The sequence below is a fragment of the Takifugu flavidus genome, chromosome 2 (genome assembly GCF_003711565.1).
Source record: "Takifugu flavidus isolate HTHZ2018 chromosome 2, ASM371156v2, whole genome shotgun sequence".
In the NCBI taxonomy this organism is placed as follows: Eukaryota; Metazoa; Chordata; class Actinopteri; order Tetraodontiformes; family Tetraodontidae; genus Takifugu; species Takifugu flavidus.
Genome location: NC_079521.1, coordinates 7,160,282 through 7,186,422, shown reverse-complemented (window position 1 = coordinate 7,186,422; position 26,141 = coordinate 7,160,282). Strand labels below are relative to the sequence as shown.

The window sequence follows — 26,141 nt, the reverse complement described above, 5'->3', positions numbered from 1 at the left end:
ACACTAATGATGCTATTTTGAGTTGAGATTAATCTTGATTGCTCTCCAGCTATCCTGATTACGGTAATCTAAATAGTATTTTAAATCATTTGAGTGCCCTGTTGTTGATAAATGTGGAGTATATGGGCTAAACAAATTATAGTTATGTTGAAAAATGTGTTGAATTATTAATTTAAGTCATTAAATCAAGCCGCTGTGTGTGAAAACTAAGTGTAGATTTTCGGTTTGTCATAGTGAATATGACCTTTTACACCTTAAAATAGAGCTGTTGTCCATCGTCTCAGATAGAAACACACAATCCCAACATCACTCACACATTGAACATTCCCATCATTCCATCATTAAACTTGAATAATTTGCACAATCCCAGAATCTATAGTGATCTGAACGAAGGTAACAGCGAAACTGATTCCATACATTTTGCCAAATATAGCCGTTTTTGTAAAGCTTTATTATTTTAAAGCATTAAGCGAATGTCTGCGCAACGATTTATTGTGATAGGTGGTTTCATGGTTGATGTCTGACTGTGAACTGTGAAATGGTTCATTTCCACAGGACACGCTAGCAGTGCACTGCGCTGTGTCGCAGCAAGTCTGTCCAATCCAGATCTGTTCCATTTGTATTTCCACCGACGGCATCACTTGTTTAAAGCATTCCGCTAGCAGGTTGGCACCCCACAAAAAACACACGGGAAGGCTATCTTGTGCAAGAATCGCAGAGTGTGCAAAATTTCTGTGAGGATTCTGTTGAATCATACGCTCCACAGCTGTCAGTCAACACCAAACAAAATCTGCGGTCTCCGCTTCAGTACAGTATCCAGTGGAATTTTGTGGTTAGATGATCATAATTATAAGTTTTGCCATTTCAATGTGGCAAGCTTGGCTTAGTCACAGAGGAGCAAATATGGATGAAAAAAATACTGTACTTTTGTGCTGCTCTAGAGGGCACTATGTTGAGACTCACCCATCATTAATGTAAACTGCTGGCTTTACAGTAATTGTTACTGTTTATTTATTTATTTAGCGTCTTTTACAATCAAAATTGTTTCAAGGTGCTTTCCAGAATCCCAGGGCCTAACCCCAGACAGTGGCAAGGAAAAACTCCCCTTTAACAGGAAGAAACCTTGAGCAGGACCAGGCTCATGTAGGGGGACCCTCCTGCTGATGGCCGGCTGGGTAGAGAGAGAGGAGAGGGGGGAGGACAGGTAGAGGATAAAATGGAGGAGAGGAGAGGGCCGGAGGTCATCATGCAGCTCCGAAAGCGGCGATACCTGTAAATGAATACAGAAGGGGTAGGGGTGGTAGCAGAAAAACTACACAAGAATCAGCATAACTAGTCTACTAGGAGAGGAGAGGAGAGGAAACCATGACCCAGTGGGGTGACAGAGGCCTGTCAGGTGATCATGTTTCCACACCCCGGCAGCCTTGGCCTATAACAGCACAGCTAAGATGTGACCTAACGATTAGACGACCCCTTAAGTCTGATAGTTTGTCTGTCTATGATAGTAACTGGAACTGCAGAATTAGCAATAATAAGCTAGGTTTTAAGGTTTTAAGTCTGATCTTAAAAGTATAGATGGAGTCAGCCTCCCGTACCTGGACAGGGAACTGGTTCCATAACAGGGGGGCCTGGTAGCTAAATGCTCGGCCCCCCATTCTACTCCTAGAAACTCAGGGAACCACAAGTAGACCAGCATTCTGAGAGCGGAGCGGCCTATTGGGCTGGTAAGGTATCACTAGCTCCTCCAGGTCCAACTGTATTACTGTCCTTCATGTTTCTTTTTATTCATCAACTCTGCTGCCCCCAATGGGATTGTAACATAACTCATAACCGTCGGCGTAATTCGCAGTAATTATTAAATTACAATGATTTGTAGTTTAAACAGTAAATCTCAAAGCAAATGTTCACCAATTGCACCATGAAAAGCACGTTTTTGGCATTCTGTGCACCGTGGATGAAGTTGTTCTTAGCGTTGTGTAATGTTTTATTCCTCTTGGCTGTGTTTTCTAATCCCCACATATGAGGATAGCGGCTAGAATTAGCGCCTGAACGAGCGCCGGAGCGTCAGCCGTGCCCGTGCTCTGCTCTCATATGTCTAATGGTGACACTCTCGCTGTGGTACAGGCACGAAACGAGAGCTGCGGTGCACAAATACAGTCGCTTTGATGGAGAAGTAATCGAGTGTTCAGAGTCAGCCACCTGTGTCTCAGCAGCCTACCTCTCCACACAAACAAGCTCTCCCACTCTCCTCCCCAACCCCCTGCCCGTCCTCTTCTTTGCTCATCGGCCTTTAAAGGAAGCCCCGCCCTCTGACATACAGAGCTGCATCTATTTGCATGTTAACTGTTTACTCACCACAGAGCTGTGGCTCCCTGCCATGTGCTTGATGGAAGCAGCGTCATACCGTTGACCCTGTTATTCTCTCCTAAACTGGCTGGACGAAGGAATTGAAGGCCAGTTTCAGATGCTACTCGCTGCGTTTTCTGTGAAAGACGCCTCTCTCGATTCCTGCCGGGTTGGAGATTTTCAGCTGATAACTGTAGAGTATTAATGATTTTACTTTTGTCCTTGTTGTACCTTCATGCGGAAGAGTTTGGTCCACTGATGGACACCATCCTGTCAATGTGATCGTTGGGTGGACCGTGTACACAGTGTTTACTTATTTTGTTAGGGACCATTTTTAAACCGGTTTGTGGTCGTGCCAACCCAAACCATGTTGAGACACTGGTTAGTTTGCCCAGCTGTGACCTTGCCAGTGCGCCTGACACTTGTTCATGTGCTTGTGTGAGCAATGCAGCCACTTGTGCAGAATGGTATATGTCTCTATGATATAATTCTGTAAAATAGTAGCAGATGATTCAGACACACACACATCCTAGTTAAATGAGGCTGTCCACACTGTTGCAGTTGGTTCCTTAAACTTTATTGAGGTTATCTTACAATATGCACCATAAAAAAAGCATCTTCTGTAGAAGTCCACACAGATATTCAAATTTTAATGGCATAACTGAATAAGAAAACATTAGAAGTCTGCAACCTTTATTGGAACAACGTTATGACAGTGTTCGTATAAGTTTAAGTCTGGCACTTTTAATACATTTGTCTGAAATATATGAAAAATTTGATGTTTTTTACAATTGTCAATACATAAAGGTGGTTTTACGCAAGGAGCATTTTTAGAACATTTTTGACTTGTACTAGACATGATTCCAAAGTTGTCCTGAATCAACTCGCACTAATGTGTACAATTGCATGGCAAATTAATAAATGAAAACCTTTTCAGCAAAATATGTAAAGTACATAATGCTGTTTAAAGCTGGGTTATCTGTCAGGAGCTCAGTCCTGCCCAGTGCTCCAGCTCACACTACCTGGCTGCTATCCAGCCATGTGTTTCTGCAAAAGCTCCAATACCATGTGCACACTGGTGCACATGGCTCCCATTTCATGATGTCAGGAGTCCCTTTACAAGGCTGTCAGGCTTTGGCACATTCAATAATTCATATTTTTAAAGTTATAGTTAGCTCAGAAATGCTTTATATCATTGGGTTTATGCTTGTGAAGGAGGAAAAAACCTTCATAGAAGCTTTTACGCTGCTATTTCCTAATGTGCGCATTTGTATCCCTGTTAGTTTTTTCTCTTTTTTTTACTTTGTTTTTCAAGACTAGATTTTTAACATCTCGAATCTCTAACCGTTTTGCTGGCACAGCCTAATAACTGGCAACAACTGGCTTTGACACGACAGCACAAAAGTAGTCATTCAGCAGTCTGGGTGAAATCCAGTAATTTGGGGGTTAAGTTCTGAAAGTTAATGTAATAACTGCTAGCACCATCTGCTGGCCTACTTCCTTACAAAGAGAGAGAGAGCGAGAGAGAGAAAGAGAGTGAGTGAGCGAGCGGGCGAGAGAGAGAGAGAGAACGAGCCTGGGTTTTAACGACATCTCTAATATTCATGCTGATGCATTTTGCTGCTTTGTGCTTTCATTTTTCACTGCTCTGCCTGTCTGAGTCTGGAGCTCTCAACGAGCGCCCCTGCCAGGGACAGAGGGCAGCCCGGGAGAACGAGGCAAAAGACAGTGGAGGGAAAAAACAACTGACCAAACAAGCAAGCCAGCTAACACAAATGCCTTTTTTGTGAGTAAGTAAAAGGACTAACGTACCTTATCCCGGCTTTGTGAAGAAGGCAAGGAGAAGCTGAAAAGGTGAGGTAAGAAGAAAAGAACAAGGAATAAGAGGAAAGCGGATGGGAGAGCGTGTACGAAAAGCAGGCGGAAAGGGGAATCAATGAGAGGGGAGGAGATAGGTGGCACGAGAAGGCAACTGACAGAGAGAGAGAGAGACTTGGATGGACTGGACAACGCCGAAGAGGCACACAGCAGCAGAATGAGTGCTTCCTGGACTGCCACGCACCTCCTCTACCGCCCACAGAGCTGCTCCCTCATCACCGTGTGAAGACACAAGCAGGGTGAGGGAGAGAGAGCTCCCATGCACTCCTCTTGAGCCCTGCCCGCTGGGGGAGGAGGAGACGAAAGACTCCAGCACTCTGTCGTCTGCCCGAGGAGAAGAAACTGACCGGGGAGGAGGGGAGGCAAGCGAGGAGTGAGGGAGGGGAGGGGGGGACACACAGCTCCAGGAAGAGTAAGAGAAAACGACTGTTGAAGGCAAAAGAGTGAGTGTGTTCATAAGAGAACGCGTGAGCAAGCAGTGGGGACAGGAGAAAAAAAAAAGGCAAAAGGGCAAGGCTTTTGTTAGCCGGTTGAAGAGGGGGAGGAAAGAGGAAGAAAAAAAAAACACCATGTCTACAGTGAAGAGGCCAAGAGGAAGGGTAAGTGAGCCGTGGAAGGGAGGAGGGACAAGGTAGGGGGAGGAGGTGGGGCTGGCAGGAACTGAACAACCTTCTCTGCTACTGGCTCATGCTGCACTGCCGCCATCTTGAACTCATTGCTGCTTTATTTTCCTTTCCTCTGTACTCATTCACTTTGCTGCCTGAGACCTTATCAAGGCTTAGTCTTTCTCCCCACCCCCACGCTCTGCTCATAACAATCATCTATTCCCATCGTCCTCCGAATTCATGTCCACGAACTGCCCCGTGTTTATCTACTGTGCCGGATATGTATAGGTGTATGCGTGTCCTCCATGTGTTGAAGCTGTCAGTCACCTCAGTACATGTGGAAGTGAAGGGGGCAAGCTCGCCTGTCCGGTCCGAGTGCTCTTGTTTTCACGAGCTGTACCAGTCCTCACCGTTTTTGTGAAACTGCTCGTCGTTAAAGAGATTGAAATCACTGCAGTGCTGGCAGGCAGTAATTTCAGTTATTTATAGATGTATTACACAGCTGCAGCGCTCTCAGTTTTGCTGCATATTTATCTTATCTCTCTCTCTCTGTCCTTCACTCATATGTTAGCCTGCATTTGTATTTTTTCTTTTTCTTGGGGGTTCTTTGGCTATGAATAATTACTTTGAACCTCTACACCCCCCACCTTTTTTGTCATTAACTTGAATATGAACATTCCAGCATGATCCATTCAATTTCTCCCTAATAGCCTCAGCAGCTCTGAGCACGTGAAAATCATAATGCAGCTCTTGTGCGTGTGTGTGAGTGTGTGTGTGTGTGTGTGTGTGTGTGTGTGTGTGTGAGAGAGAGAGAGAGAGAGAGAGAATGTTTCTCCCCCTGTTCATACCAAATGAATCCCTAGTTATTCTATTCCCTTCCCCCACTTTGTTGGCAAGGTTCAAGCTAATTCTCTTTATTTAGCTAGCAGTGTGGAAAAAAAAAAAAAAAAGCAACCAGCTCGGCCTGGTTTATATACGCGTATGAAATATATTTTTAGATTAGGTCATCCATTTATTAGTTCCCTCTCTGCTGAGCTTGTCTGACTGCAAGGTGCTAGTCTCGGCATAACCCCTGTCACACCATCTATTATTCAGATATTATCATGTATCAGTCAGTTTGGTTTATTTATGTCTGCTGGACTGTAACCTGCTACTTTGGGCCAGTGTTTACACTACTTTTGCGTTGTGCGCGTTTGAAACCATTTTATTTCTCCGAGGTTTTGAGTTTTCATTGCACACGGTCTTCCAGCTCCATGTGCTCGGGGAAACACCGGCCAGCTCCACCGGCAGACAGAGGGTCTGCAGGTGCAGCATGCAGAGCGCTGGGTCCACCCCTCACCTGCTGCTGCTGCCACTGCTGCTAGTGCTGCCGCTGAGACAGAAACTGCAACATGCAGTGTTTTTCTGACACACTTTCTACAGACGTATTATTATTTACCATAAGCACACGGTATGGTGTTACCTCGTGCGGTCTTTTTCAATCTTTTTGATTATATATGTATTTATTTATTTATTTTATTTTTTTAAATGACGCCTGTTTCTCATTTGAACACTGCATTCTGCTACCATTTCACATGAAATGGCATGAAGTTTTGAATTGTATGACTCATTAAGGGCTACCTACATAAGTTAATTCTTCAATGACCTAGTACTTAAGTAGTAACAAATGGAAATAGCACTGTTATTTGTGAGTTTTGACTGTATTAACATTACATCGTATTTGCTTTAATGAGAGTGCTTTGTATTAATTATTGTTCCTTTAACCCTATCCTTTAGCCCCGAAAGAATGCGAATGGTCCCAGTGGCCAGGTACGGGTCCTCAGTCCCCCAATGAAGAGCAGCTCATCATCATCTTCGTCATCCTCCTCTTCGTCATCTTCATCATCTTCCAGCTCCTCCTCGGAGAAAAAGACACCACGAAGGACACATCATCAGATGGAGCCAGATTTGCAGGACAAGCAGGAGAAGGCAAACAGGATAATATCAGAGGCTATTGCAAAGGCTCGGCAGCGTGGAGAGAAGAACATTCCCAGAGTTATGAGTCCGGAGAGCTTCCCAAGCTCTTCTTCACAGTTTAGGGCACATCGTGACCGCGAGCACAAAGGAAACGGAAAAGCACGACTCAAAGAGAAGGCCTGCAGGAAAGCCTGTATTGTACCTTCCTCCAAGCCAAAGCAGAAGGCCAAGATCGGGTATGTACTCAGTCATTAATGCAGGTCCTTAAACCAGTAAAATGCATTTAGCTGAAGTAATCCAGGCAGCAGAGCTTAGATCACCCCCTTGTCGGGGTCAGTTTGAACCTGAAGAATTTCTTTAACTCAAGACACTTAACAGACACTGTTATTTTCAGTTGAGAATTAATTATTCATTTAAATTAATAATGTAGCAGTATTCCAATAGTTGCCGTGTCACAGGGCTAATCTTGGTTATTCGTATTACAGTGACTGGAAGATCAGTGATAAAAGGTGTCCATGCACAACATGACAAGAGTTTGGTTCATTAATTAATTTAAGTTGGGTGTCTGATTAATGGATAAATTACACTTATTCCATTAATCCTGCAGGATGGAAGGAAAATAAGATACCACAGACTGGTATTTTTAAAAGGTTATTTGCTGAGGGTATATCACAGATACATTCTATTTGTCCTTCTAGACAATCTAGGTTTAATTTTATTGGATGGGAACTGAAAATGTGTTTTACCCTATCAACTGTTTTATTAGTGATTGTGTCAGTCACAGGTGCAGTAAATATGTGTGTTTTTCTGTCTTGACACCTGAGGTTGGCGTTTCCTCTGGCTTTGAAAGGAACCTAGCTGCGAGACTAGCACTGTATTTTGCTGGGACATTGTTTTAATAGTGGACATTTTCTGATTTTGGTTGCTCAGATGGAGGCTCAAAGTTCAACAACATATACTGCACACCATAAGAAACCAGAGGCAGTCATTGGGAAAGACATGGGAGGAGCAAACAAAGGCTGCATTTGCATGTTGAGAGCACGAGGCACCGTGCAATGAAAGTAGTGCTGATGTATACGCTGCACCTGGCTCCCATCCCCCACTTTACGGCTCGTACCAAACTTAACTGCACTGCTTCATGGAAATGAAGCCTTGTGCAGGATTATGGGTGTGTAAAGACCAGATAGCTGGAAAGACTTGGGCCTGAAAAGCAGTAATTTAATTTAAATAGCCACTCGGAAAGATTCTTGTTTTAATTGTGGAAAGAGTAACTGATAATGGTCTTTACTGTCAGCCTGTCAGCTGTGTTGATTAAAAATGAGATGAGGTGGACAGACTGAAAAGCCGGAGCCACAAGCTTTACGTGATACGGGTACGTGATAACGAGAGAGACGTGGCTATGCAGATGGTGGGGAAACGGCTTCTTTCGCCTTTAGCTGGGTGGACCCACACTAGACAGCCTCTGGGCTCTGGGAGCCACTCCTACCTGTCAGATTTACGTTTGATGGAATGACTGATAGTTTCACATCACTGACTCTGCAGCAGTGATGATAACTGGCTCAATGCTCATTTTTATCATGAGATCAAACTTTGAGAGTTTGTTATTTTGCAGTCAAGGGGAGGTTGGACTGTACCCACTCTCTTTATTAGATTCAAGTTGTCAATACTATTGTCTATACTGCGTCAAATCCAAAAGCTTCTGTGGTTATTTTAAATGTGCCAATGATTGTGCTGGTCCTTGTTCCCAGCTAATGAGCTGTGTAACCATACTTGGCCTACATACAGGAAAAGCTCCAGATAGGGGTTTGTACAGCACAAGGAAGCTAAAATTGTCTTAATGTTCATTACAACATGCGTTCCCATCATTTTGAATACCCAAAGTCAGTTACTGCTGCTGAGAAATGTTCAAGAGGTTTTTAAAAATAATTGTTTAATACTTTACTAGAAGGGAGTGAGTTAATTTTAATACATTTAGATCTACATTTCATTATTTTTTTTACCCCGAACACACTGTTTAGTCATGGCTTTTGACGTATGTCCCTCTTGTTTTACGCTTCAGAAATTCAGCATGGGTTTCCCCCTTTATAATTTATGCTGGTTTTTCTTTCCTGTTGAAAGTAGGACAACACCAGTGCAATTTTCTTCTTGGAAGGTCTATCAATCAACCCAAAGAGAGGCTTTTGGTTGGTTTCCTTCACATAGATGTGCATCATAGTTTCTCTGAAAGGATTACTCACAGGATCTCGCTCTGCTCTGCTGGGTAAATTCTGGTACTAGTTGATTTTCAGCTGATGTCCATGTTGTGTATTCCAGTGCCACAATGATAAGAACTTTATGTTGACATAACATAGGGTTCTGCACCATGGCTCATTCCTGGCCTCCCTACTTTCACAACCCTTTGAAATGTGGCAATGGTAAATAACTAGCTTTGGCATATACTTTCTAGGTTTTTGTCCTTGAAATGTGGGGGAAAAAAATACAGGTAGTACCGGTACACGCGTGGGTGTTTCTTTTACAGTCTTGCGGCTTTCGGAAGCAACACGAAATGCGTCTTGATGACTATATCTGAGGAGCAACTGCAGTGGAAAGTCTCACTGACTCAGTTGGGTCTTACTAATGGAACGAATGGAACCAGTCAGCTATAGTTATCCCTTTTAAGGAAGTTTTTAAATGAAACCCTAATGATGAATGAACCACTGTACTTAATTAAGTAGGCTTTACAAAAACTTGCTGTTGCTGTAAAAACATCATCAAACATCTGTAGTAACGCCAAAGTAAAGTAAAGAATCATTTGGACTTGCCTCTGTAACCTGCTATAGCAGGCTTGTACCACCACATATGGGGAAAACTGGCACGTGAGCTAGACGGTAAAGATGTTGTGTCTGATAGCTGTTATCTGAGTACATGAAGCCGAGCTTCACTGACAGAGTCAAAGTCCAAGGACGCTCCTGTTCACAGACGGGCACCACCCTGTATCTCCCTATCAAATATTAATGGATTTCAGCTACAGAGGTACTAACCTTCTGCTAAAATCATTACCAGAGCCTCTTTCTCTTCTGAGGATCTCAGCGGGCCTACATCGACTGGATTTGGATTTATGTATTTGTTATACAGTGCAAACTCTCTGGTCTTCTTTAATCAAGGGATAAATCCAGAGACAGAGTTTTTGTTATATTGCTTTTGTAACATAAGGTCTCGCTGAACCCTGTGCAACAGAAACTGGTAATAAGTGGATTTTGTAAATGTTATGTTACGCACTGAGCATTATACCACAAAGATCTGCACACCTGAACTCACAAGGTACTTTATATAACCAAAGCATAGCAGTAAAATACCAAGAAGAGGATATTGTATGTTCAAGGAGACACTGGAAAGCTGCCATGTAACACAGTGCAGCACCCCCTGCACAGCTGCTCGGCTTCATAGACTCTTGTATAAAATGGATAGTCACTGTTCATCTAACATTTATTCCATTTCAAGACTGAGTTGAATCCCTTTGAAAACACACATGGTAGGAGGCCGTGTATTAATATGTACACAAAAGACCGTGTTAACTGACAAAATTCAGCAAAAACTAAATTATTCATTCACTTTCCCCCCTTATTGTTTATTTAAATTCAGCAGGCATATGGACTTCATTGTTTTCTCTGAAATCCACTGTGGTGTGTGCATAACATATCAAAACCTGTCCTACCTTTACATTTAACTGGTTCAGACCAGATCATTCTTCTTGCCGGCTGGACTTTGCTACTCTCGACAGCTTGCTTTGTGAACAATCGCGTTATATAAAGATCTGAAGAAAGCCCCATGTGGCTCGCACCATTTAAAAACATTTTTACTGATTTCCCCTAGTTACATTTCCCTATTTTCTATAAATTTGTTCTGTGGGCATGCTCCAAGCCACGCATGTAACGATTTCCTTTAGCAGGCACACGCTGATGTGATTACAAAGCAGCAGGGTAGGAGGAAAATATCAAACAAAATGGTGTTCATGAGATCAATTACATGATAGAAAATGGAGGTTTAAATCTACTGTATACAGTATGTAGCTGCGTTCGGATTTCAGTGCTTTGCTCCAAGCTGTCTAATCGCTTTCCTCCCATTTTTGAGGCAAAGCAAAAGCTCTACTGTCTGTTTTTTAATTGATGATTTCCTCAGTTAATCCCTTGCATGCTAGGTAAGTGTGTTCTCATGCTTGTGTATGACTTAGAAATGTGACTTCGGGTTGCCGTCTATGTGCAGATATTTGTGTGCTGAATAAAGCCGGAATCCCCAGTATGGCTGTGTGGGCTGTGCTGATATATTATTTGTCTTTGAGGGGCCTTGGTGGTGCTGCTACTGCTGTTTCCGGCCATGTGCTGGGTGGCACTGAGATTATTGCGCCTTATTCACATAAACGAGGGATTTCCTGACAAGAACCAGAAATGGTCACGGTCAGCTGCTCTGGTGGAGAAACACATGCACATACTCGGAGTAAAACAGATTTGAAAATCTCTGAAACGCAGCTAGTGAAGAAGATGCTGTGGCTTCCGATGCCACAGTGCCAGCACGGTTTTGGTCGGCAAAGTACTATCATATTTACACACACCCAGTGGCAGGAAGCCAAGTGGGCCAGGACAACTCGAGGGGGACAGGAGATGGAGGATTTGGCACAACGAACAACACAAATCTCGCCTGGCTTAAAGGCGAAGCCATAATTCACTATTGTCATCAGTGATCAACCTGTAACATCAGATCAGGGGAGCAGTTAGGTTTCTGATTAGACATTCAGGATTGACAGTCAGTTTTTTCTTCATCAATAATAAACATCGCTGTAATCATCATCGTTCAAGTGGAAAGAATTAGAGTGTAGAAATGTAAAATCAACCCACACTGCTAAATATGGGGATTTTAAAAAGATTTGCTAGTTTTTATTAATGCCTAGTCAAGTTTATCATACCAGACACGTGTCCTGTCCACATTAGGACACTGTTAAATGCAATGCGATACATGTTAATTATGTTGACAAAAATGGATATTAAATTATGTTAATTGTTAGCTCAATTTCCAAAAGACAAATACTTGTTTGATTCCTTCCTTGCCCTGCCTTTAATATTTCTCAATAAAAAATAGTTTCCCAATGCAGGAGTGCATTAAATACCTGTTATTTGTTGTACTCTGGACATTGTTTGAAGCCGAACTTCTGGATTTCTTCCAGTGTTGTAGGTCAAACTAAAGGCACTGCAATCAGCCCTGGGTAGGTTTTTAAGTGATTTGTACTGCTAATAAAATGGTGGTCTCAAGACCTTGAGGTGTGTAGTTTGAGTTGCCCTAAAATTGGCCAAAAATGTGTTAAATATAAAAACAGTTTATTGTTGTACACTATCATCGTTAACAATGAGCCTTTAAATGGTTTCTGGGAATTTTAAAATTGAATCCAAGATAGGTGCATTAGATAACAACCCAAATATTATAATGCGTATTCCTCGTCAAATGAAGTCCCTAATTTTTCATGTTCCTGATATAAAGTCCTTCATGTTCTGTACATGAGAACACCAAAGGGCTGCTACCGTTGGTCGCCAGTATTTTGTTTCACAGCTAAGGTTTTCCTATATTAGGTTCATCCTGAAGCTTTAGTCCTGTTATATGATGTTAGCTGCTGCCTGGTAATCTGACACTGTTATTCACCGACACTGTAAGGCCTCATACAGCTTATTGCTGAGAAAGAAAATTGTTTTCTTCTGTTCAGCTGCGTGTGTTTTTACATTCTTCCGCATATCGCTAGGATTACTTTTTCTTTGAAGGTTGTCACTGTGACATGGCATATTTGAACTCGGTCATACCAGCTGTGGACGCATGCAGGTGCTGGCTTTCACAGGAAATGATGTCGCCATTATAATCCCCACCTCCAAGCCAGATACACTCCAAAGGGCAGGTTGCGTGGCAACGATAAAGTGTCATTGTCATGAGGATTTGTGAAATGTAATATCATTCAGAGAGGGTAGGAATATTTCTGTAGAGCTATTATAATGGGCTGTCTCCGACTGCATTTCCTTTACTGCACAGATCAGTTTAGCCATCGGAAGAGTGTTAACTGACTGCTGCCGTAATTCCTGCTGTTTGAATTTATTGCAAACAAACTGGGATTGTAGAAATGTCAAAACCACCAATACACATAAAAGTACAGCAATACTGTTAATTTGTTTTGCTTAAACTCTCATGTACAATTTAGTTTAAAATGCATCAGTGCATATATTTTAAAATTTAGTGCGTGTATTGCTGACAGACAGAAGATTCCATCTTGCTTTAGTATGATAGCTGTGTTATTATCTATTTATCTATTCTATCACCATTAAACAACACCAGAAATATGGTGCCTGTATCTTTTGATAGATGATAGATGAAGAGAGGTGCAAGATACAAATTGTCTCCATATAAGGTAAGAGAATATATGGTAAAAGGTCAGAGAAATAATATGCTACTGTGCAGAAGAAAGCGGATGAAGTGCTTGTGGGAAGTGGCTGCTTGTGCAATCCGCTCCTGTCTGCGCTGCTGATATGATTACACCTCAGCAGGCTGCCTCACTGCATTAGGCTGGGGTGGGAATCTGCAAATGCAAACTACTAATGGTCGTTTAAAGGGAAGAATGCTCACAAAATTAGGATTAAATAATGTTGCTCTACATCCACGGCTAGTTTTAGCAAAACACCGAGTAATTTATCATAATCCTTTCTCTATTTAAATATTATTCTCTGTTATAAGCATGATTAGATGCAAAAGCACTTCCTGCCAGTTCTTCCAATTTTTAAGGTTGTTTAGGCTCCAGGAGAATAACTACTGTGGTTAAAAGGGCAGGAATTTCAAAATAAATAGTTTTCACTGAGTATTTAAAGTTCAGTGTTCATTATACCCAGTCCTTCCCTGTCTAATTGATTTAAGGAAAACAAAAAATCTAATCCTCACATTAACATTAATTGTACAAAGTTCAATTTTGTGCATCTATCCTGGTTTGCACTTAAAAATTAGGTAAATGTTTAAATTTATGACTCCATCCATCTGGTCAGACTAGAAGTCATGAAGTCATCAATTCTTGATTCTGGACCAAGAGATGATAATTGGAATTGTTAGACGGATAAAAGATCCCTTCCTGGTGCCTTCTTTTGACCCAACCTTCCGAATGGATCTGAATGTGAACCATAAATAATTTCCTTAGAGATACCATTTATGAATTTGAGAGTGTTGGCAAAAGCAGAGGATCTAATTACCATGTGTTATACATAAAACATGTATTTAAACTCTCCTGGTGCTTCTAATGCTTATATCTGAACAGTAAATGCAATTCTGTATTATAAGTAGTCTAGTGTTTGATACAGTGATTCACATTGAAGTTATTTTTGCCATTGTGAGTTTTATTTTAGATCGTTTGTTATTAGTAAAAACACAGTGAGTGATGAACGCTGCTTCAACGTGGTTGTTGCTGTTCACGTTTGAAGAAGATTAAAGACCATTTATATGTCGGAGCAAAATGCACAGGAACAACCACAATGTTAAAAACTTTTGCCATTCACCAGGAGTGTTTTTTATTCCCTCTACTTATAGTATTGTTATCTGTCTCCCAGAAAAATTGTCATCAAGATTGGAAAGAAGAAAAAACGAAAGCCAGAGTCTTCAGAGGAGGAATCTGATGATGATCCACCCCCTCGACATTCTTCCAAAGATGTCGATTCTGTAAGTATTCAGGCATTCTGGTTATCTTCCAGACTATTCATCCAACATCATTTATTGTTCCACAGAGCTGAAAAGAGCAGATTACAGGAAAATCTGTTCTCTCTCCATGTCCATGTTCAGGTTTCAAAAGTGTGTGACAGAGGGCTGGAAGCTAACTAGCACTGTTCTACTACATAATAGACTGAACAATTCAACTGCTAATTGATTTGTTCTCATTAGCCATTATATGGGCAGTACCTGGTTAGATGTCCTGTACATATTGTCACAGAATACAAAATCCGTCATGATTGTAGTATTCCAGTATTACTTACTGGTAATAGTGTCACTGACACTCTAAAGCACTTGGAGCTGGATGAAAATGTGATTCCTAAACATTGAATCGCTACTTCAGTTGTAAGAATTAGAATTCTCTCCACTATCTGGGACAAAGGAAAGAGTGAAGAGTGAAGAGGTGTCCTTGGCCTGACTGTTCCATTACTTCTGTAGGAAGGCTTCACTGCTTTGGTTTGAGACTGCCAGGATTGAATGTGGTTCACGTGGAGGTCATGCAGTGGGCGGTTATCTCAAATACACATTCATATCTGCGTAGATGATGACGACATCATCAAAATGGCCATGAAATATTACAACAATAAGTCACTTCATGGTGGAATTTCCATCTCAGTAAAAATGTTACCACGACGTATTCGAGTCATCTTTATTAATTTGCCCTTTTCTGAGAGGTCTTTTGCATTTCTTCCACACTCATTACTCAATAGATTAATTAAAATGCAAGTTAATTATTGTTTTAACATAGTCTTAAAAAAAATATTGATTTAAAGAAATCAGAAAAACCACAAATTGTCACATGAAACAAAATTTGATGGCATTGTGCAGGAATTCAGCTTTTTGCTCCAATTCTGTGGGTGAAAATGGAAAAACAAGCACATGTACAATTAATATAGCATTAACATTGAAAATGTTCCATCAGTGTTGATTAAGTGCAGGGCAAAAAACATACGTATATACGTAATTCACCATTTTTGTGGGGTTCCCTGACTAACTTGCTCCATTTAGACGACCCATCAGAGTAGTGAAAAGTCGACTGTTGGTAGGACCGATGGTTGATTGTTGGGCTGGTATGTGTACACATAAGATCATCATGTAAGAATGAAGATCCGTGAACTGACCAAGTCTCCTCTGCTTCACTCCCTCTCGTTCTAATTATTTCATCTCCACCAAACGATTGCTCATGATATAATTGCACTCATTAAATAACGCCTGTGGTTTTAATTAAAGCAGTCTGTTGATGGCTCATTTAGGTTGATCTTGTGGAAGAATCAGTATGGCAACCTCAGGGTTGTCATGGCATGTGGCAGGTTTGAATTTCCAGCTCCTGGTCAGCTTGGGCTTTGGGATGTCAGGCTGTTTCTCCATGGGGATCTTACATTGAGTACCTAATTAACTTTGGCACAGTGGCATTTATTACTAATTAACCACCCATTAGTATTAGGATGGGTCTGCTTACATTGGATAAGGACAAAACCTTAGGAAAAATTAAGAAGAGGCAGATTTTGCTTACTTCAATCCTTATTTTTCAACCACCAGAGTTTTACAGAAGCTCTAAAAAATCCCTCTCTCCCTTTTCTCAAATGAAATGCTTATGATGAATGAAGGACTGCACGTGAGCGGAATATTTTTGTGAACATGCGTCATCCATCTTGTTTTCCCAGAAAAGACGATCAAATCGCCAGGTGAAGAGAAAGAAATATGCTGAAGAATTGGAGGCCAGGTTGTCAGATGATGAAGTCAAGGTTATTGTCAAAGCTAAGAAAACCAACGCAGCATCCAAGGGGTCAGGTCATCAACTGTTTGTTGTGAGTATTTCTGCCAACACTGATGTAGCCTGATTAGAAAAAACCTTTCATAAACAGTTATTTAAATGAGCAACCATTACAAAGAGGCGCGCTTTTTAGGCTGCAAAGTGAAAAAAACATTTTGTGCAAGAAGAATCAAATTACATTCCTTGTTCAGCTGCTGTTCCTATACTCGTAGTTGCCCAAAAGCCTTGCTTTCTTGTAGATGCCAGAAATATGCTTTTTCACAGTCCAGCTGCAAAATAACAGACGTGATATCTGGAAAAAAAACTAGTAATGTTCTTCCTCACAGCTATTTTAAAATCTTAAACACATTTGGTTTTGTTTCAAGTTTTTTCTGTGGTTTCATTTGGTCAAATCAGGTTGCTCATACTTCAGCTGAAGTAGCTAAATCAACACCTTTATACTCAGATTTTTTTTAAATTATCCATCCATTAAGAGCCTGCAAGACAGGTTGAATATTTAAACACAATCATAGGTTTTTTTCTTTGACAGTAGCACTAAAATAGATATTCATTTCTAGGAAAACCCGACTGAAGAAGATGCTGCTGTTGTCGACAAAATCATGTCATCTCGTATCGTCAAGAAGGAGGTAATTATTATAAAAATGATTGTCATGTAAACAGCTGTAGCTAAGAGGTGAACGTTTCAAGTTAATCTTGTCTTGTATTGCAGGTGTCTCCAGGAGTGCTGATTGAAATCGAGGAGTTCTTTGTAAAGTACAAAAACTAGTAAGTGCTAAGTAACTATTAACTATAGTAACTATTAACTATAGTAACTAGTAACTATAGAAATCAAGCCTGATTATTTCAGATAGCTTTTCACACCATCTCCCGGGTCACATGCTTCGTCACCAGTTGTGAACCCTTCTTAGATTTAAACTGTGTGCAATCAATTTTATGCTGCTTCTCCACTGAAGAATTGCTGTTCTATTCATCTTATCTCTATTCTACCATTTTTTTATTTATCTATCATTTCAACACTCTGGCACAAATACTGTTATGTCGAGATCTGTGCTTTTTATTAATTAAATGCAAAAAAACATGCTCCATTTTAGGAGAGCCTCAAAGTTAAATAAGTAGAGAGACCCCATCTAAACCTCTGCTATATATATATATATATAAACAGAGCCAGAGTCAATTATAGCATTAGAGAAGCTTGCCTGGGGTGTGAGTACTCGCCCTTCTGACCATGACCAGCTTTATGTTGTCTTTTATACAGTTCTTGAGCCACTGTTGTGTGGTAATGCCTTCCTCCCTACACTAGTACATTTACATTTCTTAATACCAGAGAGATGTTTTCAACAGTGGTCCAGCCAATTTCTAATGGTGATTTTTGTGATTAGGTCTCTTTTGCACCTAAATTATATTTAAGAAATGTAACCAATGAATGAGTAACCTTTAAATCAGCATGCAGTTAGTGCTGACACTTTTATGTTATTTCAAGCATTTTTCTTATCCAGGTTCCTCATTTAATTTTATTCTGTGTGTTTCAGCTCATACCTCCACTGTGAGTGGGCCACGGAGCAACAGCTGGAGAAGGACAAGAGAATTCAGCAGAAGATCAAACGTTTCAAGATGAAACAAGCACAGAGGGCTCTCCTCTTTGCAGATGTAAGACAATTTGGTTGTCCGTGCACACTCTTTAGTGGTATATTTTGAACACAGTTGAGCATTTTGTGTGAGCAGGTGAGCATTTTCATGATGTGTTGTGTTTGAGGTTCTGCCTCAAACATGTCAATATTGTTTTCAAATCCTTGATTTACTTTATTTTGTTTGTTGCTTGTGTGGGCAGGCACATCTGTCTGCATATATTTGAATTATTTTTACTTGCTCAGTCTTTAATGTGGTGCAGCTGATCTCTGTTTCCAGATGGTGAGTGGGTACTTGGGTTCATTCACTCAAAGTCTTTTGAATTTATTCCTCTTGTCATTCCTGTCGTCTTTCAGATGGAAGAAGAGCCCTTTAACCCTGACTATGTAGAGGTAGACAGAGTGCTGGAGGTGTCATATTGCGAGGACAAAGACACAGGAGAGGTAAAATAAATCCTTTTTCATTTCTTAATTATATCACAGTAGGATCTGTGTATATTTAATTTGTGTCTTATGCGGCGGAACCCTTTTTCTTTCCTTTTTTTCCCCATTCTGTGGGTGCTGCAAGTGTATTTTTTTGCACACTAGTGATGTCTTTGTATGTCTGAAGTGCCCAAGGCCATCCTAATAGGCTTGCTAGCAGCTTTTGTCAATATTATAAAAACAGAGCTTGGCCTTGCTTTCGTCTTTTACAGTGTTAATTCTCCTCTGCCTGTTGCAGGAGGTGGTCTATTACCTGGTGAAGTGGTGTTCCTTGCCGTACGAGGACAGCACCTGGGAGCTAAAGGATGATGTAGATCTAAATAAAATTGAGGAGTTTGAGCAGCTGCAGGCAGTCAAGCCCGACTCACGCAGAATGGTGAGCTACACATGCAGAGTTTCCTCTGTCGCTCTGTAACTCCGCATATATTTTTCTTCTGTCACTTTTATGCAGTGCATTGCATAGAGTAGGTATGAATCGGTTCAAGATAAGAAAACCTGACTTTTTTGACAAGGTGCAAACAGGTTTTTCACTATGACTGCATAAGCAGAACGTCATCATGTCGACAATGATAATGAAACAAAATACACCTGTGAGACACCACACATTTAAAAAAAAAAAAAAAAAAAAAAATCCCACAACTGAAAGCATCAAGAGAGTTATGACAAATCATTGACGCCATGGTATGATTTTTACCAAAACCTCAAAAACTGGGAGATCACGCAGTGAGATCAAATGAAGAAAAACAGAGTAAAAAAATTCCCCAAAATGCTAAGAGCAGTCGCTCACCCTCTTTTTCTTGACTGCTTCATCCCATTTGGGGTGGTGGGGACGGTACTGGAGTCTATCCCAGCTGTATAGTGGCAAATACAGGGAAAACTCCTGAATAAGTCACCACCTCATCGCAGGGCCCAATGTGAGCATTTGGGGGTTCGACACCTTGCTCAAGGGTACCTCAGCAGTGCTCTGAAAGTGTCCTGGCACCTCAGTCTCAGCCTGATCTCCTACAGACTGATCATTTGAATCATTTTGAACTATCCCACGCTTTACTTTCAGACAAAAATTAGTTTAACAAATAAACTTCTATGTCTGTCTCCTTACTAGTATTTCACTAGTGTGTCTGGTGTGTGATTGCAACTGTTCCACTTTCAAAATTTATGTAATTGCTGAATGTTCTGATAATGATCATATGGGAAATGGTTGAATTACCCAGAAATGTTTTTACCTCTAACTGAAATCAAAATGTATTCATTAGGAGCGACCTGCCACCAATCTGTGGAAGAAAATGGAACATTCGAGGGAATACAGGAATGGCAACACCCTCAGGGACTACCAGTTGGAAGGTGTCAACTGGCTTCTCTTTAACTGGTACAACAGGTCAGTTCTAGATAATGAATTTATGCTTCACCTTGCTGTAGATTTGATGATGTGAAGTGTATATTAAATTTGCCTGGCCAAAATGAAAGTCTTTAGTTTTTTGCCTTCACCATCGTCTGCAGGAAAAAGCTTTGGAAAACCCAAAGATGGATTATGTATTGAATTAATCACAGCTGTATTTCAGACCAAGAACAATCACTTTGCCTGTCTGTGTGTATTCATTATATTTATTTGGCAAAGAGCCAAGCTGAACATGCCTGGGGAAAAAAATCTTCAGTTTTGATCCTAGTAAACTTGTGTGCTTTACAACCAGAGCACACTGTGTCAGTATACTTATATTAACTCTGGGAATTGTCTTCATATGTGAGCATGCAGAATCTGTGTACTCTAAACCCAGAGATGTTCTTGAAAAGCACTGTGGAGAGCTGCTTAAGAGGCCAATGGGAATATCTGCACATTACAATTAGTATCAAGACATAATACCACCACCCACTGGACAGCTGAATAAGTGGTTTGCCAGAGTACAGCAAAACAACTGAAGTAACTGTATTGTTGTATTTCATCTTCTGCTCTGTTGTAATTTCTGATAATATATATTTTTCTCCCTTGTCATTATTGCAGAGAATATCCAACCAAAGATGCATGCGTGTGGCGCTAAACACTTCATTATGCTTTTTCCTCTCCACATATGGGTTACTGATTTTTAAATCTGCATTATTTAGCGGACCCATTTTGCATTATTTTTTTTTTGTCTAACCCTAGACGAAACTGCATCCTGGCAGATGAGATGGGCCTGGGAAAGACCATTCAGTCCATCACATTCCTAGAAGAAATTTATCGTATGGGCATCAAAGGACCATTCCTCATTATTGCCCCCCTTTCCACCATTGCCAACTGGGAGCGGGAATTTCGTACTTGGACCTATCTCAATGCCATTGTGTACCATGGAAGCATGGTCAGCAGGCAGATGCTTCAACAGTATGAGATGTATTTCAGGGATTCACAGGTAAACATTGTGGTGGTTGTTATTTAATCGGGCAAAAAGTAATTTTATTGTAAAAGTCAAAGAATACTTTTTATTCATTCACATATGTTCTTCTGTAAATGTCAGTTACAAAGCAGACACGTCTACATGACATACAATCTTGCAATATTTTTGTTTTTTTAAAGGAAAGGCTTTGTAGCTTATTAAGAAGCAATTCCTTATTTTAACCAGTCATGTGTGTCTCCATCATTTAAATTCGAAGGGGACATCTTGTGCTTTTGGTAATGTGCTTTGGTTGAAACAAAAAATGGAGGCTTAAGCACAGTCAGACTCTAAACACACCAGTTTCACAGCTCTGCTCTGAATGGCCGGTTTGACTGCCGAGCCACTGTGAGCACCGCCCACAGATGGTCTTTGCACCGCCCACAGAAGGCCTTTTCACTGCCCACGTCTTCTGGTGGAAGACGTGAGGATGGCTTAGCGTGACCATGGTTTTCAGGTGGTACATACATGGTGGTCCAGACAGTTGCAACAAATATGGGCGGGGGGACGGGTTAATTAAGATCACTCAGCTTGTTGCCTAACAGTCCAGTGGAGATCCAAACGGAGTGCTTTGAGATACTTAGGGCTCTGCACCCAATGCAAGTTTACTGTTTCAGATTAAACATTATGAATGTAGACGGCTGTTCCATGATTGAAAGAAAACATCTAAAAGAGACAAATTGACTAATTTATATATCTTTTCATCATTTGGTTAAGTTGTAAGCTGTTGATAAAATATAGTGGTTACCGGTAAATTAAATTAAATTATCACATTAATGGATCTTTATGAACGTCCAGCTGCATATAACATCAACCAAAGGGCAAGTTCTTAACAGTAATTGGGGATTTGGGTAGTTTGTGTGCCTTGTATAGATAAAGGCTTCCTGTGTTTGGTGAGGCCATGTGATCTGTCACAACTGGCCGCTAAAAGTTCCCGGTGTTCAGACAAAACGATGGAGGAATTACAGTGTGCGTTCAAAAGCAGAACAGAGCAGCTCCACCACCATTCTGTCTCCCTGGCAGCCTGTGATGTCATAGCAGCCTCTGAGGGGAACTCGCTGTCATTGCTGCTCAGGCATATCAGAGAGACCGACTCTATGGCAGGCTGCTGCCTGGGTTGGCTGCGGGAAGAGGGGACTGAGGATGGTTGTCAAGGCAATACAAATGAAGAGGCGGACCAAAGCTTCCCCAGACAGACAAACAAACAAACAAAATTGCATAACAAGCTACTATGGGTATACTACCGGTACTCGTTATACCATGGCTAGTCTGTCGACTAAGAAATATGATTTGTCTGTCATCCAGACGTTTCCCATATTACTTGAAAAAGTGTCTTGAAGTGGTACTCTGATCAGTTAATATTTTTGCATTGAAATATTTCTTGTATTCCACTATTTCTAATAATAAGTAAACAAATAATGATTTCTTATAAAATTTCCATTTATTTTTTTCCCTAAGGGCCGTGTGTTGCGGAGTGCTTACAGATTCCAGGCTGTTATCACCACGTTTGAGATGATTCTGGGGGGCTGTCCTGAACTTAACGCCATAGAGTGGCGCTGTGTTGTCATTGATGAAGCCCATCGCCTAAAGAACAAAAACTGTAAGCTGCTAGAAGGCTTCAAGCTCATGAACCTGGTATGTATTGTAAATCATAAAGATGAAACTTAAAATGTATTATTTGCTTTTTGAAAATCATTATATTTAAGGTAAAATAAGATGGTGTTGTTTACCCTTCGCAATATGCTGTGTAATAAAATATATTACTATTATGTATTATTATTACTGAATGCCATAGAAATCTTTGAATTTTCATTCATCCCTTTAGGAACACAAGGTCCTGCTTACAGGTACTCCTCTCCAGAACACAGTGGAGGAGCTCTTCAGCTTGCTGCATTTTCTAGAGCCGGCACGCTTTCCCTCAGAAAACACTTTCATGCAAGAATTTGGAGACCTTAAAACTGAGGAGCAGGTGAGCATGGAGCTACACTATCAGTACACAAAAGCACTGAATTTCACACAAAAAGGCCGATTTTCTTTAGCATCTTCTTGTGGTAAGCTTCTCTCGTCATTTCGTCACATCTAGCAGGATTAAGAGGGAATTTGTCTTAGAAAATGTAATTTCATGTTTACAGTACAAGCTCAGCTTGTAAATCCACAGAATAAACTGTGAACTGTGATCTGATTCCTTTTGCTTTGGCCTTCAGGTTCAGAAGCTTCAGGGTATCCTGAAGCCAATGATGCTGCGTCGATTAAAAGAGGATGTGGAAAAGAAGTTGGCTCCCAAAGAGGAAACAATCATTGAGGTTGAGCTCACTAACATTCAAAAGAAATACTACCGTGCCATCTTAGAGAAGAACTTTTCTTTTCTGGCCAAAGGAGCTGGCCAGGCAAATATGCCGAACCTTGTCAACACCATGATGGAGTTAAGAAAATGCTGCAACCACCCCTACCTCATCAAAGGTATCACCACAAAATAAAATAAAATCATTAGGAGGTGTAGTTGTGATATTAAAAACAAGACACATTTCTTCATGGGGAAAAAAAACGGCCTTGCTCACCATGTCTGTCATTGTTGTCTTGCAGGAGCAGAAGAGAAAATCCTGGAGGATTTTAGAGAAGTGTACAATCCAGCTGCAGTTGACTTTCACCTGCAGGCTATGGTACAGTCTGCTGGCAAGCTGGTCCTTATTGATAAGCTGCTACCTAAGATGAAGGCTGGAGGTCACAAAGTTCTCATCTTCTCCCAAATGGTGCGCTGCCTGGACATCTTAGAAGACTACCTCATTCAGAGAAGGTAACCTTCAGAGGAAGTTCTTTTGATAAACAGACATCATTGCACCATCACACATTTCAAAACCCATTGTTTTGTGTATTGTATGAAAGTCCAAAAAAAAAAAAGCACCTAAATTACTGGAATAGACAACAATGAATTTAAAAATATCCTTATGGGTTCTCTGAAATAACTGGATATTTGGTTTTTGTTATCTTATTTGCTGTTGTTTTCGACTGCTTGACTACTTTAACTACTTGCATTACTTTTTTGTCACGATAGTCTGTGGTTCGAGTCCCCTTTCCCCACAGCAGCTAAAGCAAACCACAAAGCATTATAATTGTGTGAGATATTAGAGAGCACAGACCTATGAAAGGGTTCCGCAGCAGGTTACAGATGCCTCGAGGCATCTGCCACATTAAACAAGCAAGAGGTTTTGTTAGGCTTGGAAGTGGATTACCCAGTGACAGGGGCAGGGGTCAGGTGGTAGGAGGGGATGGGAAAGAACATAAGCATAACCAGTTCTTACAGAGAAGCTTTCGGTGGAATTTCCAAGTGTGTTAGAAAAGCATTTATGATTTTAATTTGGGTCTTCCCCCATCTATAGGTACTTGTATGAGCGGATAGATGGACGTGTGCGTGGAAACCTGCGCCAGGCGGCCATAGACCGTTTTAGTAAACCCGACTCGGAGCGCTTTGTTTTCCTCCTGTGTACCAGAGCTGGTGGTCTGGGTATCAATCTTACAGCAGCAGACACATGCATCATCTTTGACTCTGACTGGAACCCACAAAACGACCTGCAGGTAAACACACATTATGATCAAAATGATTGAGGTCAAGATCTACAGATGTGCTGCAGAAACTCTTGTCCTCCAGTCCATACTCATATTTCCTCTCCTCACAGGCCCAGGCTCGCTGCCACCGGATCGGTCAGAACAAGGCAGTGAAAGTGTATCGTCTAATCACCAGGAACTCATACGAGCGAGAAATGTTTGACCGTGCAAGCCTCAAGCTTGGCCTGGACAAGGCTGTGTTGCAGAGTATGAGCGGTCGAGATAACAGCCTGGGAGGAGGTCCAGGGGGAGGGGTGAGTCCACCAAATGTCTAATTGAAATTGTCATTCAAATATTTAAGCCATCAATCAAACTTTTTCAGTTCAGGTATCTCCTGACCTTTTTTAAAATACATTTATTACTTGGATATTTACTTGGAAATTTCCAAATAAGTTTAATTGTAAATTTATTTATGTGAAATGCTGCTCTTATCTTTGTGGTATAATGAATTGAAAAGAAAATTAAATACAGGACCTTTCAGCTGTATGTGCCAAGAAAGAGACAAATAAGCCAATGTAATCAATTTGTAACTGATCCAGCCCAAAACTGGCAACTCAACTAAAAATGAACTGCTTTCAACTCTCAAAACTGGGAGCGCATCGCTAACTATTAGCATAATCTCGCTGGGAAGGAGTGTGTCAAAAATGTGTGCTGTGTGTAGGTGGCTGTACAATATATCTGCCATCGCCATCGTCTGAAAATTATCTGCGATTGAGCTATGAGGAGCTCCCACATCTGTTCTGACAGAATGCAGATTTGCATATTAAACATCTGCTATTGTTAAACAGCTACTATTCAATAAATGGCCTGTGAGATATATATATATATTTTTATTTTTATTTTTATTTTTTTTTTTTTCTTTTAAATAAACTGATGTGTCATTTTTTCAAAGAGGACGGTATGTGCAGCTCATGTTGAATATAGGATTATTTATTTTGCTAACTGATCCACAACTTATTGTCCGTTTCCCTTGCATCTCAGGCAGCGCAGCAGCAGTTATCAAAGAGGGAGATTGAGGATCTGTTGAAGCGTGGTGCATATGGGGCAATCATGGATGAGGAAGATGAAGGGGCAAAGTTCTGTGAAGAGGATATTGACCAAATCCTCCAACGGAGGACAAAGACCATCACCATTGAGTCCGAAGGACGAGGGTCCACATTTGCCAAGGTCAGTAATTATAGATATAAACAACTCAGGACAACTGAAACAGCTCAGTCTGTTTTTACACCTGATTGCAGTCAAAAATTATTTTATCTTAAAATGATTTTGATGTCCTATTTCAGGCTAGTTTTGTAGCTTCTGGTAACCGTACAGACATCTCTCTGGATGACCCAAACTTCTGGGACAAATGGGCCAAAAAGGCTGACATTGACATGGAAATGGTCAATGGCAGAGTATGTTTTTCAAGCGTTCTTCATATTTATATTCTAATTATCTTTTGTGAAAATTGAGTCATATTTTTTATTTGCCTTCTACAGAACAGCCTGGTGATTGACACCCCCCGTGTCAGAAAGCAGACAAGACCGTTCAGTGCCACCAAGGATGAGCTGGCAGAACTTTCAGAGGGTGAAAGTGATGGAGATGAAACAAAACCCAAGTTCAGGCGAAACAACGAACGCCTCAACAGCTATGGACGCACTGAATGTTTTAGAGTGGAGAAGAACCTGCTGGTTTATGGGTAAGATGATTATGATCGTTGAAACAGATATTCTAA

The 26,141-nt window shown here is 40.9% G+C and overlaps 1 protein-coding gene and 1 long non-coding RNA gene across 8 annotated transcripts in view; one reads left to right on the top strand and one right to left on the bottom strand.

The window, feature by feature from the left end:
* The window catches only part of chd9 (chromodomain helicase DNA binding protein 9), a 52,263-nt gene that overhangs the window by 13,163 nt on the left and 12,959 nt on the right, over nt 1–26,141 (top strand). For 5 of the 7 annotated variants that reach the window (XM_057025778.1, XM_057025777.1, XM_057025776.1 and 2 more), the window contains exons 3-21: nt 6,606–7,021; nt 14,384–14,492; nt 16,205–16,348; nt 16,872–16,940; nt 17,024–17,079; nt 17,844–17,961; nt 18,297–18,383; nt 18,661–18,798; nt 19,676–19,797; nt 20,560–20,803; nt 22,283–22,459; nt 22,650–22,793; nt 23,029–23,284; nt 23,408–23,618; nt 24,202–24,397; nt 24,499–24,681; nt 25,409–25,594; nt 25,711–25,821; nt 25,906–26,105. In XM_057025778.1, the coding sequence (XP_056881758.1) occupies nt 6,606–7,021; nt 14,384–14,492; nt 16,205–16,348; nt 16,872–16,940; nt 17,024–17,079; nt 17,844–17,961; nt 18,297–18,383; nt 18,661–18,798; nt 19,676–19,797; nt 20,560–20,803; nt 22,283–22,459; nt 22,650–22,793; nt 23,029–23,284; nt 23,408–23,618; nt 24,202–24,397; nt 24,499–24,681; nt 25,409–25,594; nt 25,711–25,821; nt 25,906–26,105 (3,167 nt within the window). Of the gene's footprint in view, nt 1–4,608; nt 4,824–6,605; nt 7,022–14,383; nt 14,493–16,204; nt 16,349–16,871; nt 16,941–17,023; nt 17,080–17,843; nt 17,962–18,296; nt 18,384–18,660; nt 18,799–19,675; nt 19,798–20,559; nt 20,804–22,282; nt 22,460–22,649; nt 22,794–23,028; nt 23,285–23,407; nt 23,619–24,201; nt 24,398–24,498; nt 24,682–25,408; nt 25,595–25,710; nt 25,822–25,905; nt 26,106–26,141 lie in introns of those variants that run through there. The other 2 variants (XM_057025780.1, XM_057025779.1) reach the window with 2 other exon arrangements.
* LOC130521912 (uncharacterized) lies at nt 433–2,473 on the bottom strand. Its single transcript, XR_008949489.1, has 2 exons — nt 2,356–2,473; nt 433–1,270 (listed from the first exon to the last, which is right to left on the bottom strand). It is a non-coding gene; the product is annotated as an uncharacterized LOC130521912 (long non-coding RNA).